At 40.2% G+C, this 14,310-nt stretch overlaps 1 protein-coding gene across 1 annotated transcript in view; it reads left to right on the top strand.

Moving 5' to 3' along the window:
- adgra3 (adhesion G protein-coupled receptor A3) overlaps positions 1–14,002 on the top strand; it is a 39,120-nt gene extending 25,118 nt beyond the window's left edge. Inside the window, exons 7-19 of the mRNA XM_002936716.5 lie at positions 1,337–1,550; positions 1,678–1,842; positions 1,982–2,183; positions 2,325–2,474; positions 3,445–3,606; positions 3,987–4,190; positions 4,290–4,500; positions 7,092–7,300; positions 8,001–8,125; positions 9,130–9,253; positions 10,208–10,353; positions 11,408–11,503; positions 12,192–14,002. Coding sequence (XP_002936762.2) covers positions 1,337–1,550; positions 1,678–1,842; positions 1,982–2,183; positions 2,325–2,474; positions 3,445–3,606; positions 3,987–4,190; positions 4,290–4,500; positions 7,092–7,300; positions 8,001–8,125; positions 9,130–9,253; positions 10,208–10,353; positions 11,408–11,503; positions 12,192–13,434 — 3,251 coding nt within the window. The 3' untranslated portion in view covers positions 13,435–14,002. The remainder of the gene's footprint in view (positions 1–1,336; positions 1,551–1,677; positions 1,843–1,981; positions 2,184–2,324; positions 2,475–3,444; positions 3,607–3,986; positions 4,191–4,289; positions 4,501–7,091; positions 7,301–8,000; positions 8,126–9,129; positions 9,254–10,207; positions 10,354–11,407; positions 11,504–12,191) is intronic.
- Positions 14,003–14,310: the final 308 nt, after the last annotated feature.

Genomic DNA, 14,310 nt, shown 5'->3' with positions numbered 1-14,310 from the left:
TTATATGTTTACATTCTGTAAGGTTACACCATTCTTTGATGTGACAGCCCCCAAGGCTGTGCTCTATGGTTGTTTTGCACATCTGTTGTTTTGGTGTTGAACATGTGCCCAACAGGGTATTTTATTGATTTCTAAGTGCTAGAGAGATAGGCACAAGGATCATGGTCCTTTTCCTGCACGTGTATGCTGTAAAGCTATTGTTCAATGTGATTACAACTACCCCTGTACTTGGCACCCACAGGGCACCTGATGATGGGAATAACAGGTCGTGCTTGGCATAGCCAAAACTCAAAAAATCGGAATAAAGTATATTGTGTTAAAGACACAAAGGAAGAAACTGGCACACCTATTTAGATATAATAAAATATAACTTTTATTCTCAAAAAACCAACTTGCATGTAGTGGGGACTAAGCCTATGTTTGGGGGCCAGATTATATCAGAATGGCATACAGAGAAGTCTGCGGAGTCTAAATGCAGACACAGTATACCTTAGAGTGCCATATCTGGTCCATGGGGCTCCGGTTGGACATATATGATGTTATTTTCCTACATTAGGGAGTTTTACATAAATGAATGTCACCACTGATGTAACTGCAATGTTAGAGAGTTAGCTATCACAGCCAATAGGGTGCCTTCCATAGGCCTATGTGTGCAATCAAAACTCAAGCAACAACTGTGCTACTCTAAAAATGGTTTCTAAATTTTTGGGTTGGTTCCTAGGGTAAAGGAGGCCATACACAGGCAGATTTCAGCAGATCGGTTTGGCAGCTTATCTGCCCTTGAATGGGCACCCCCCAACGGGCCTACCCGACCGATAAAATTGTCCAGATCTGGATTGGGCAAGTTTGATTTTCCTACTGGATCGGGGACCGCATCAGTTCGTTGTCGCAGTCTGACCACCCATATGCCATCAGTTTAATTCTATCATTAGGCCATATGTTGGCATATCGGGAGAAAATCTTAACATGTATGGCCACTTAAAGATTTGGGGCACTTGCCAATATTTTCTCCTTGTCCTGAAAGACAAGTTGGGGTTAAAAATTGGTGTGCTCTATATACATTTGTTGTTGATTTAACAGTATTTTAAATACTTTTTTTATTACTTTTTGAACCCTAAAGTCTTATAACAACTGGTGTAAGGGATATTGAATGTCGGCACCCCCACCTTTTTATTACTGTCTAAATTCTCCATTTGGCTGATATGCAGTGCTGGAACGTGACTGGTTATGGAGACTGGCAGCTTACTATTCCACCCACAATAGGAATTTCATATTGTTAATCCTTGTATGTCTGACTTAAATACCTCTCTGATTCATGTATTTTGTGTCATTTCAGAATCTCCTCTTGAGCTGCCATCTTTTTACATGACTCCGTCCCACCGTCAGGTTGTTTTTGAAGGGGACAGCCTTCCTTTCCAATGCATGGCATCCTACATTGACCAGGACATGCAGGTTTTATGGTACCAAGATGGCAAAATCGTGGAAACCGATGAATCACAGGGTATATATGTTGAGAAGAACACAATCCACAATTGCTCATTAATTGCAAGGTATCTTCAGAACAACTAGTTTTAGAGTATTATGTTAAGTACAGAACGCTTTGTTTCTGTTTAGTCTTCCTCTTAACAATAACTCATTTTGTGACTTTTTTTTTTTTTTAATCATTTTTAATTTTAGTGCACTTACAATTTCCAATATCCAAGCGGGCTCCACTGGGAACTGGGGATGCCAAGTTCAAAGCAGACGTGGTAATAATACCAGGACAGTGGATATTGTAGTGCTGGAGAGCTCTGCACAGTACTGCCCTCTTGAAAGGGTTGTAAACAACAAAGGAGATTTCAGGTGAATGGATTTCCATTTATAATACTATGTATACTATTATGTGTGGAGGCAGAGATATAAATAATGTTTTTACGTACAAATATTTGCAAGTGAACTAGAGTTTATTCTCGCGGTTTGATCGAATTCTGTAACCCGCTAGGTGGCCGAGAACATTAGCAGGCATCACTGCATACCTTCTCTGTACCCGTTACTCTGCTGGAAGTGGCATATATCCTGGCAACCAACAAGATGACAGAAGAGCCTGGCGTAGGTGTGACAGGGGAGGCTTTTGGGCAGAGGAGGACTATTCCCGGTGCCAGTATGCAAACGATGTAACCCGGGTCCTTTTCATGTTTAATCAGGTGACTTTTCTCTCTGTATAACCAGACTATTATTTAAACCTACAAACGGGTCCACGCAATTGGATATAAAGAAAAATGATGCTGGTATAAAAATGCCCAAAATGTCCAGCTTTAACACTTACAATTTCATATTCTCTACAGATGCCTCTTAATCTCACAAATGCAGTGGCAACAGCAAGGCAGTTACTGGCATACACGGTGGAAGCAGCAAATTTTTCAGACAAGATGGATGTGATCTTTGTCGCAGAAATGATTGAAAAATTTGGCCGGTTTGCCGAAAAATACAAAGAAGTATGTATGCTGTCCCCTTTTTGTTTGATTTACAATTAACTTTATGCTTTGTGCAGCTCCAAATTCTAATACAGCATACACCAGGGCTCTAAATTAGCTATTGTTCAGTGAAAAAATCTGATTGGCTTACTTGGAAGTTCACACCCCAATAGTAGATACGTAGAAATTTATAATTCAAGGTTATAGCAGCAAATACCCATAGAGTAGGGCTGTTCAACTAGAGTGTCTGCAGCCTCTGACCCCAGTATGTCCTGGAGTTCCTAAATCTCCTGGATAACCTGTGACCCTGCACTTTTTACCACACAAAATAGCTTATGACTTCACCATATTTTATATTGCAGGAAATTCAAGCACACGGCTGAATAAAGGTGGTTGAGCTGAAACATGTAGGACTTGAAATTTCTGCAATAAAACCACTATGGTTAAGTCGTAAGCTACTTTGTGCTCTCTCTGGGTAATATTTCCTTCATATTTCTCAAAGGAAAAGTCACACCAAAAAATGAAAGTGTTTTGAAGTAAATATAATGTACTGTGGCCCTGCACTGGTAAGAGTTGTGTGATTGCTACTGAAACACTTCTGTAGTTAATATAAATAAGCTGCTGTGTAGCCATGGCGGCAGCGATTTAGGCTGGAAAAAAGGGAAAAGGCACAGGTTACATAGCAGATAATGGATAAACTCTGTAGAATACAAATGTATTTTTTCAGTTATGTGCCTGTGCCTGTCCTCCTTTTCATGGTTGCCCCCATGGCTACACAGCAGCTTTGTTTATATAAACTGTAGTAAACACACCAGTTATACCAGTGAAGGCAGTAGTACATTATATTCTAATTACTTTTATACACTTTCATTTTTTGGTGTTCCTTTAAGAATTTTCAACCAGCATGGGATTGTAGCCCGTTGAGAAGCTTACACCAAACGGTAAAAAAAAAGACTATGTCTCTGTCTGACTTAAATCTTTCCCCCTTCAGCTTAGTGATGTGATGGTGGACATAGCAAGTAATATAATGCTGGCCGACGAGCGTGTATTGTGGATGGCTCAGAAAGATGCAAAAGCTTGCAGTCGAATAGTTCAGTGCCTGCAGCGTATCGCTACCTATCGATTGGCCAATGCGGTTCAAGTTTACTCCACAGTAAGTATATCATATGCCTACTGCATGCCATGTCTTTGAGTGAATCACTTGCACTGTCATTTTATGTTTATCATCATACCATTGGGGAAATCCTTTTACCTACCTCTCTGCTGTGGTACTAATATAGAAATTGGACATTATAGAATAGGATATTGCACCATGCCACTTTGAAGTAATGCTAGCACCTTCATTTTTAACAAGAGTAAACTGAAAATGTATTGTCAGAATTACTAAAACTTGTCACCCCAGTCTCTCTTGGAGACAAACAGACATTCATTTATAAATATAAGAGCAATATCTTGCATGTCTTTATGTATAAATACCATTGTAGCTCTTGGTCTTGTCAAAACCTGTGGTCAGTTTTGTTTTTTCCCCCCCAGTACTCTCCAAACATTGCTTTGGAAGCATATGTGATCAAATCTGCTCTCTTCACTGGAATGACCTGCACAGTTTTTCAAAAAGTTGCTGCCGCAGACCGTACAGTGCATGCTGACTTTGGCCGACGAGATCCAGATGGCAGCCTGGATAAACAACTAAGCTTCAAGTGCAATGTGTCCAACACCTTTAGCAGCTTAGCATTAAAGGTAATTAAAAAAAAATATAGTTACCAATTTTATAGATCTATCTATAAATATCAGGCACTAACATTATTTCATGAGATTAAAGAATTGCTCTGTTCCTAGAACACTGTTGTGGAGGCATCTATTCAACTTCCATCTGCACTTGTGCCAAAAGAGAAACGAGAACGCAGAGCAATGGACGAGTCTTTCTACAAGCTTCAACTAATTGCATTTCGGAATGGAAAGCTCTTCCCAACAGCAGGAAACTCCTCACACCTTGGTGATGATGGAAAGAGGCGAACAGTGGTCACACCTGTCATTCTTGCCAAACTAGGTATATAAGATTGATATAATGCAGTGCACTGGTTTGTATGTTTATAGCACACTAATCTTGTTTGGTTAAAACATATTCCTTTTGTTAGTGTCTGATGTTGATTCAGGTTCTTTAAGGAGATTCTCTGATCAGATAAACTGTTTACTTGTGCCTAAATATCATGTGTTTAGCTTTGTCTGGGAAGGTTAGTGTCTGACAATCTAGTTTTGTGTCTTGCTTTATGGCAGGAATGCTAGATGTACCCACCAGAATAGAGATTTTGTCCCAGCAGACACAGAATAGGGTTGGTTACTTTTTGTCTCTTGGTTCTGTTACATTAAAGCTGGCCCTATACGGAAAGATCCGCTCGTTTGGCAGGGTCGACAAGGCGATCTTTCCCCCCATATAGCCACCTTGAAGTGGGTGATGGTGGATTGATCAGATCTTTCAGTTGGACCAAACGATCTGATCAAATTCACTGGATTCAGGTAGCTGGGATGAGGACTGTGTCAGTGCGCAGATGGGCCCCTCACCCTCACAGGGTTTTGAAACTGACCGATTTTTAGCCAGATATTGGTCAGATCGGCCTGTCTGAGGCCTCATAAATGGTCTGATAATCTGCCAGCTCAGACTGTCTGCAGCTTTTATCTGTCTTTGCGTGGCCACCTTAAGGCACTGCATCCTAGGGAATAGTCATGTTGAGAATTTCGCAACTTGCCTGCTCTCAATCCTAACCCTACCCGACCCGGCTTCCTCCCTCTTTTTATAGACCCACGCCCCTGCTGTGCCGGGTGCTCGTCTATAAATTAGAGAGCCGGAAGAGGAAGCCACAGTGTAAGGTTGCAGATGGGGAGGGTGAAGTTCTAAACCCAAACCGCCCGTGACCCGCAATTGATGTGCCGACGTCGGCCCGAACCCGTGGGTCCCGCCTGTATCGGCCCGACTCGCACATTACTACTAGGGATCTTTGTCAGATCTATCTATGAAATTGAAAGGGATAAATGATTTTCTGAGCTAAAACAAATAGAAAGTTGGAGATTAGCATTTATTTCCTTCATATCCCTGTTCTGGTGAAAGCAAATAGGATGTTTTCTAAAAGGTAACCACTAGCACCCTATTAGTATTAGGCCTGGCACAGATGGCCAGCTGAGACACTTGCTCATTAGCCTAGCAAGCAGTTCAGCACCTCTTACTAGCTGCAGGTAAAATGAAGAGAGGTCTAATTGACTTGTAGGGGCTATTCACACAATGATCATTGGGTTCCATTTCAGTTAGAAAAGCAACTAATGCACCTGCTTGAAACTCACCATCCTGTAGAGTAAAACAGAATCTATATCTCTATTATCTTTATATTATAAACTCTTCCATTTACAGCACACTCTGTGACCTGTGTGCTGTGCTCAGTATGCACAAATTATTCACTGTGCTAATAAAAGTCTCACAAGCACCACGCCCTGTCGTTTTCTTTTTATCAGCTTTCTTGAAAGTAGGCAGGTATTAATGGAAAGCCACAAATAAGAATATGAAAGTGTTTGCAATGATAGTTAGTAGTTGTTACCTGCATAATAATACAGACCTCTTCCAGTGCAAGAAAACCTGCTCTAAAATAATACAGCGTAATTTATTATAAGGGAATAAGGTGACCCAGGTTGGGAAATATAAGGTTATTATAAGTTTTATAGCCATATAAACACCACCAATTCCCATAGCTCCAGATTATAATAGGTCCTATACCTGTATGAATAGTCAGTGTCTCTAGCTTTTAAAAACAATTGAACCCTGTGCCTATAGCAGCTTGATAGTCTGTTTCTCTCTTTTTTCATTCAGTTAAGTTACATTTCATAGTAAAATTATAGTTAATAGTTATATTTTATAATAATATCCTTGATTAAAAATACTCTTGGCTGCAGTAATGTTCTCCCAGAAACAAAGCAAGACTGATGGTTTTTCCAAAAAAGGAAATAGAGAATTGCACAATTACTGGGAAATGCGGTAAATACACAGCTGCCTAATAGTGCACATTATCTGTAGGTGCAATAAACACTTCTTAATTTGAAATCATTATTCCTTAAATACCTTGTTAGGTTTATTGGAGTTCTGGGTGCGTCTGTGCTTGGATAATGCGACACAGAGATTGTACACATTTGGCACTGAATTAAAGGGACAATTATGCAGTACATATAAGCATAGCTTAGTTTATGTTGAATGTTAGATATAAAAGTGTGATTTTAAGAACAGAGTGTTTTCATAAAATGTTATTTCATTGAAAGTGCAACGCATAAATCTGGAATGTGTAAAACACGATAGGAATGTGGATGGTGCTCACAGAATACAGACAGTTAAAGCCATTTGTTGTGTGGAGTTCAGCACAGCGGATCTTGGAAATAAATTTACATGTGTAAGATGCCATGCTTTACAGCTGTAAATGGATTAAATTCCCAGCATTCTGTCTGTGCTCTCTGTATCTTCCTATAATGCTGAATGGTTGGATCCTCTCCCGACCTATGGACAGAAGGCAATGCAGAATCTTCCCATCTCATTAGAATATTTGTCTTATATATTCAGAATGGCACAAGATAAATGTTCAGTAACGTGTTGTGTTTTCTATTTAGATGGGCCGAACCGAAATATTCCCAGTGTCCCTATTAATATAACTCTACGGCGCTTTGCTAACGGGAAGGATGCAGTTGCAGCTCAGTGGGATTTTGATCTGCTTAACGGGCAAGGTGCATGGAAATCAGAAGGGTGCCATATAATTGCATCAGATGAAAACATAACCACCATCCAGTGCTCCTCTCTCAGCAACTATGCGGTACTAATGGTAAGATGCTTTTCTCTTATTTGTGCCTTAATCAAGGTGGCCCCTCCTGCACTTCTGTATTTTGTGATTTCATATTAGCTTCAGTACAGGTATGACCATTTTGCAGAACCTTTGCTGGGTGTGTTATGTACATATGCCAATGTAGTCTTACATAACTAATTTGCTCCTGGGGAAATTACGTGTCCTATTGTTATTCAAAAATATATGTGTAGAAGCTAACCCCCCTCAGGTAGTTCATATACTGCAATCACTATGTACTCTCATCTTGCATCAAGACAGAAAACTTTAATTGTGGAAATATAGGAAAATATAGATGAACAGCTTCCCTTCCAATTTAAAAATAAAATCCATAAGGTCTCCATGAGTTTCCTAGAGAGTGTCAGTGAACATAAAGTAAGCACCAGGGCTAGGCCAATGATTTCTCGTAAGGAAGACCCGAGCTTTTGTTAGTGTGCGCCATCATAGCAAGGCAGAAGCATTTACTTTGTAAGGAGGGTTTCTCAGTCATTACATACAGGCAGTAAACGGGAGAGCCTGAAAATACTAAAAACTAGAAAAATAATTCAGCATTTAAACTTAGTATGTATCTGTTTCTTGTAAGTTTCAATTAAAATGTGACAGATATTTTTTTTGCTCTTGTCCAGATCTTTTAATTTTCCCCACTCTTGCACTGTGTTAACTTTCTCCTTCTCCTTCCAAGGACCTTACAGGAACAGAGGTATACAGCCACCCAGTCACCCTCTTGCACCCCGTGGTGTACGCGTCCGCCGTTGTCTTACTCTTGTGCTTACTGCTGCTTATCATCAGCTACTTGTACTTCCACAGGTATGCATCATATAAACAGTTTGTGTGTTTTTAATAGCAATTTATAAACATGGAAGATCAGCATGCTGACATAGAAGATTAGAATTTAACATAGATTCACAAAGGTTCATGGTCGAACCCACAGAGGCTGTTATGTAATTGACCATATACATGCACTGATCATACTTTTTATGTAGCCTTTACAGTTCTGACTTGCCTAACAACCCTATATTCTGTTCTCTTTTCTGTTCTACCTAATATTTGAAAACATAATACGCCCTGTTTGATTGGCTTTAACTTATTGAAGGGGGTGGGGGGTTAACAGTGTTTGTAAATTGCTGGAATCAGTGGAGTACCTTACCATTTTATCCTACGCTCTTAGCCTTTTACTAAACATAGGTATGGGGCTACCCCCCATACCCACAGTGAAGGCGATAGGCTGCCAACTTTGTTAGTACTTGATAGATTAGCATTGGTACAATCACACCTTCATTTAATAATCCAGATTGCTTTTTTTAGGATCCCACATACCAGCTGAGGGCAAGTTAGCATTGGACAAATTGGGGTGAAACTGTCAATGTTTTATTGCTAGCCTAAAACATTTGCATCAGCGCAGATATAATTAGGTCCTTAATTCTGTATTTCCCTGCTTAGCTGATATGAGCTTCTTCGCTGCCCCAAATCATGTACAGAACTTAAGATGCCAATGAAATCAGCTAACAGACATGGCTGCAGTTTCAGATGGACCAGTAGAGGTGTCAGATCAAGTCACCATTTAGGCTGCTGTGTCCGATAAGCTCTGATCTGGCAGAATTTAAAAGGCCTACTTGCTGTGCAGAGGGGCACACTTTCATGACGTAAAAATAAATCTGCTATTGTAACATGAGAATTATATTTTTTTTACCTCTGATGTCATTCTGCATTTAAAGGACAATAATATGGCATAAATGGTAGGAGTTAGAGCCCATTGCAGTGTCGGATCAATTTGACCTGATATTTGTATTTTTTCCTTTTTTTTTTATCAGTCTGGTACGAGTCAGCCTTAAAAGCTGGCACATGTTGGTTAACCTAAGCCTCCATGTGTTCCTGACCTGCGCCGTATATGTGGGAGGTATAAATCAGACGAGATACGCCAGCGTATGTCAAGCGGTAAGCAACAAAAGCAACGTTGACACTCTGATGCCTCTATAGTTCCAGCCATAGAAATTATCCACTAGCTCTGTGATATATATCCGGTAACTGCCAAGCCACATATTCTGTGCGTTTTTCTACCGATTCTTCAGTTCAGGTGCTTGCTTGAAACTCGATCCTAAATTCCTTAGCCCCGGGCCATTAACATCATGTGGTGTCAATTTTAGACATGAAAGCCTTAGGTATATAAACAAAGTACTGAGATTTGTGAATATACATAATGCATAAAAAAAAGACAGATTTCAGAGTTATTTCAGGGATAGGGATCAGCCGCCCTCTTTTTTGTTTTTAATGTAAACTGTAGTTGTCAGGCATATAGAGCTGGAGCAATCATGCATGGCTAGGCAAATGGTAAATATATGTGCTGATCAAAAGAACTCCACCTCTGCAGTGCTCAGGCTGGTAAACTGTACAATGCACATCATGTAGTGGGAGTGCAGGGGCCTGTAAAGGAAAAGGAAGGTTTCAGGTAGCCAAAGCAAACAGTATCCAATGATGTAGGGATTGTGTGAGCTATATTAAAGCCATAGGCTGAAAGAAACCATATGTATTTAAATCAATGCTTGTTAAAGGACAGTAACAGAACAGAACATTGTCAGCACAGGTTACTGAGTTGTAATAATCTACTTTCCATTGCTATAGATTCTACTGGGTATAGTTGGCACACATTCACGTGGTAGATGTATTGCTCATTCTGGATCAGCTGGTTGTTGCTTAGATAAGTCAGGCTCCACAGACATGTTATTTCAGTGTCTCGTTTGAATGCCATGTTGCTGGTCTACTTGATTTTCAGAGACTAAGTATTTTTATTCAGAGAAGCATTCAGGCTAATGAATGTTACAGCTTTGTTGGATTAGCAATGGCAACTGTTCAGCTGATTATATGTAATCATCTCTTTTTATTTACATAAAGGTGGGAATCCTTCTACACTATTCCACTCTTGCTACTGTACTTTGGGTGGGAGTAACTGCTCGCAACATATATAAGCAAGTCACCAAAAAGGCCAAGCGATGCCAGGACCCAGATGACTTGCCCCCTCCCCCAAGGCCAATGCTCAGGTAAATATGGATCATCTGTATTTGTTTTAGTTACACTATGGGGCAGATTTACTAATCCACGAATCCGAATCCCGAAAGGGAAAAAATCATATTGGAAAAAAAAATTTTGTGAGTTTTTCGTTGCCGTCGCGATTTTTCGTGTTTGTCGCGACTTTTTCGTCACCGTCGCAAATTTTTCGTATTGAACGATAGTAAACGGCAGAAAAACCAATCCGATTTTTTCGCGACGGCGACAAAAAAGTTGCGGAAAATATAAGAAAAGGTCGCGACGGCGACGAAAAAATTGCGGAACAAACGAAAAAGTCGCAAAAATACCAATCATTACGAAAAAACGGGTTCTTAGTAAATCTGCCCCTATGTGTTGTTTCATAGAAATGTGTATACCTCATATATTAAATAATAACTTTGCAATCAGGACTGTACTACTATAAATCATTTCATACACATCCCTGTATATTCCAAGCTTCCATTCTTTTCCCTCTGTATTTTTCATTTGCATAGTGCCCCTGTATAAGCAGCAATAGAAATTACACAAGCAGTGACAACTGATGTCCCCAAAAGCAATACAGCATTTCAATTAAGTTTATTTATCAATTCACGTTGTTTGTATTCCTTAGTAGAACATATTATGCAGTGCGCTGCTTTTTCTTCTCTAATTCTTGCTTGCCTTTGCCTCTTCAGGTGTTTCTAAGGCAACTTGCAGATTCTTTTTTTGCTGATTTATGGCCCTTGTATTTTGTATTTTCCATAATCCTCATTTATTCTCCCCAAGCACTGCTGCCAGTAGTGGTTTAATGGTTTTTGTGTATGGACTGTCAATTTAGGGCATGTTCAGATAACCACAATTCCTGTTTACAGCAGAGGCCAGGCAGACAAATCCTTCTGAGTTACTTCTTAGCCTACAGAGAGATGTTGGGTCAATTACATAAATTCTCTGTACTAGGACCAATTAGATGAAAAAAGGGTTATTAGTTAGAGTAGTTTTTAAGGGTCACGTTGCTTTGGTTCATAAAACCTCTGTATAATACTAATAACTCATTTGTATCTGTTTTAGGTTTTATCTCATTGGTGGAGGAATCCCTATAATTGTGTGCGGCATAACAGCAGCTGCGAATATAAAAAACTATGGAAGCCAGCCCAACGCCCCCTAGTAAGTATTATTTGTCTATCTTCAACTGTCAGGGGAAAACATGTTTTGGGTTTTTTTTTTGTTTTTGTTTTACAAAATGCATCAGTTAATGCATGCAGAATACTGCATTGAAATCTGCTTTTCAAAAGAGCAAACAGATTTTTTTTTTTTTTTGCTTAATTTTAAAATTTGACCTGGGGCTAGCCATATTCTTAGTTTCCCAGGTGCCCTCAGTCATGCAACTTGTGCTCTAAAAAAACTTCAGTCACACTTTACTGCTGCGCTGCAAGTTGGAGTGATATCACCCCCCTCCCAGCAGCCAATCAGCAGAACAATGAGAAGGTAGCAGCTCTCTGATACATGTATTGCTAAAAATGATCAGTGGTAAAACACACAATTGCAGCTCATGACTCCTCCAGTTACATGGGAGTAGGAGAAACAGTAGGTTACCTGAAAGCAGTTCTAATGTGTAGCGCTGGCTCCTTCTGAAAGCTCAGACTCAGGCACAATGCACTAAGATGGCGCCTACACACCAATATTACAGCTAAAAAGTACATTTGTTGGTTCAAGAATAACATTTTAAATGGTAGAATTAAATGCACTGCACAGTGTTATTTAGTGATAAAAACTACTCCATAAAAATCATGACAGAAACCCTTCAAGTTGTTATAATGTGACAGTTATTGACCTTTTTTACATTTTATTTCAGCTGCTGGATGGCATGGGAACCAAGTCTGGGTGCGTTTTATGGTCCTGCAAGTTTTATCGTGTTTATCAATTGTATGTACTTCCTGAGTATATTCATTCAGCTGAAGCGCCATCCTGACAGAGTGTTTGAGCTAAAAGAACAGACAGAGGAGCAGCAGCGATTGGCCGCAAGTGAAAGTGGTGAAGGGAATCAGCAAGACTCCCTCTCGGTGTCCTTGGTGTCTACTTCAGCTTTAGAGAATGAGCAGACCTTTCAGGCGCAGCTTCTTGGTGCCAGCCTTACTTTATTTCTCTTTGTGTCTCTCTGGATATTTGGGGCTTTGGCCGTCTCTTTGTATTACCCCATGGACTTGGTATTCAGCTGCTTCTTTGGTGTAAGTTGTTTAAGCCTTGGTGCCTTTTTAGTTGTACACCATTGCATGAACAGAGAAGACTTGAGACGTGCTTTAATGAACACTTTCTGCCCCGGGAGGAGTACATATTCTGTGCAAGTTAATGTTCCGCCATCTAATTCTAACGGGACTAATGGTGATGCGCCAAAATGTACAAACAGCAGCGCAGAGTCTTCTTGCACAAATAAAAGTGCCTCGAGCCTTAAGAACTCATCACAAGGCTGCAAACTGACCAATTTGCAAGCTGCGGCAGCACAATGTAACACTAATCCTTTGCCGGAAACCGCAGCCCCTCAGCTTGATAACAGCCTCACAGAACATTCAGTGGACAATGACATAAAAATGCACGTTGCTCCTGTTGAGGTCCAGTACCGGCCCAATGGTCACCCATCCCGGCATCACAAAAACCGAAGTAAAGGACATCGCTCAAGTCGGCTTACAGTTCTTCGAGAATATGCCCATGATGTTCCTACAAGTGTGGAAGGAAGCGTCCAAAGTATTGTGCCAAAGGCCAGGCAGAGTTATGCAGAAGGCCATTCTAGGAGTCGGAGAGCTTACTTAGCGTACAGAGAGCGCCATTTTAACCAGTGTCACCAAGACAGCAGTGATGCTGGGAGCACGCTTCCCAGATACAGCAGGAGCATAGAAAAGGTGGCCTCTAACAACAACAAAAAAGACATTTTGAAAGAGCCAATTGCTGTTGAACTTGAAAGCCAACAGAAATCATATGGTTTAAACTTAGCAGTGCAGAATGGCCCAGCTAAAGATGACATTGCTGAAGATCCTCCAACAAATGCAGACAGTAATGGGAATGTCAGAACTGGTCTCTGGAAACATGAAACTACTGTGTAGTATTGTCTTTTTTCCTAAACTGGGCATATCCACTAGAGGCCTTTCTATGGATTACAACTCCAGTCATCTTCAGCCGGGTTGTCTAAGCTTGTAGAACCACTGGCTGATGGTGATGGCATTGTGTTGGATTGGGACTTTCATGTCCATTATCTTCACTATGAGTCGGACAACTATAATGCACTCTAAGCTTCCTTCTGCCTGTGGCTTAAGGTTGCGGGGTATATAATAGCTGGAGAACAAAATACTGCCTGACCTTCTCCTGGGTGTGAGCCAGTCCTCCTACAGACTTTCTAATAGGAAATGTTTACAGAACTTTTTGTATGTACGTTTTTATGGGAGACTATGAACTTTGAAGAATAATGTTCTTTCTTACTCTGAATCACTTTGTGTAAAAAATTATACTATGTGCAAGTGTGAATTTTATTATTTTTTTACCTTTTTTAAAGAAAACTGAAGAAAAACAAACTTTTGTATTTTTTGACATATTATGAATGCCTTGTTCCCAGACAGATTTGTATTTAAGCGTGTAATAAATGGCGTTTATCATGGTCATTTAATTTAAAAATTAGATAGTTGTTGCTTTTTAGTAATGCACAAATGTTTATAGCTGTAAAATCAGTGAACGTAATAGCTTCTTAAAAGGAACTGTATTAAAGGTTGATTGCAGGTATAGTAGGGAGAGATGGTGCCTATAGTAGCAGTGGGGGGATAATAGCCTCTGGGAAGGGACTGTGGCTGTGGGATAGCTGGTATAGTAGGGAGAGATGGTGCCTATAGTAGCAGTGGGGGGATAATAGCCTCTGGGAAGGGACTGTGGCTGTGGGATAGCTGGTATAGTAGGGAGAGATGGTGCCTATAGTAGCAGTGGGGGGATAA

This window comes from Xenopus tropicalis, chromosome 1 (genome assembly GCF_000004195.4).
Source record: "Xenopus tropicalis strain Nigerian chromosome 1, UCB_Xtro_10.0, whole genome shotgun sequence".
In the NCBI taxonomy this organism is placed as follows: Eukaryota; Metazoa; Chordata; class Amphibia; order Anura; family Pipidae; genus Xenopus; species Xenopus tropicalis.
Note: the sequence above shows the minus strand (reverse complement) of the source record. Positions and strands in the feature narration are given on the sequence as shown.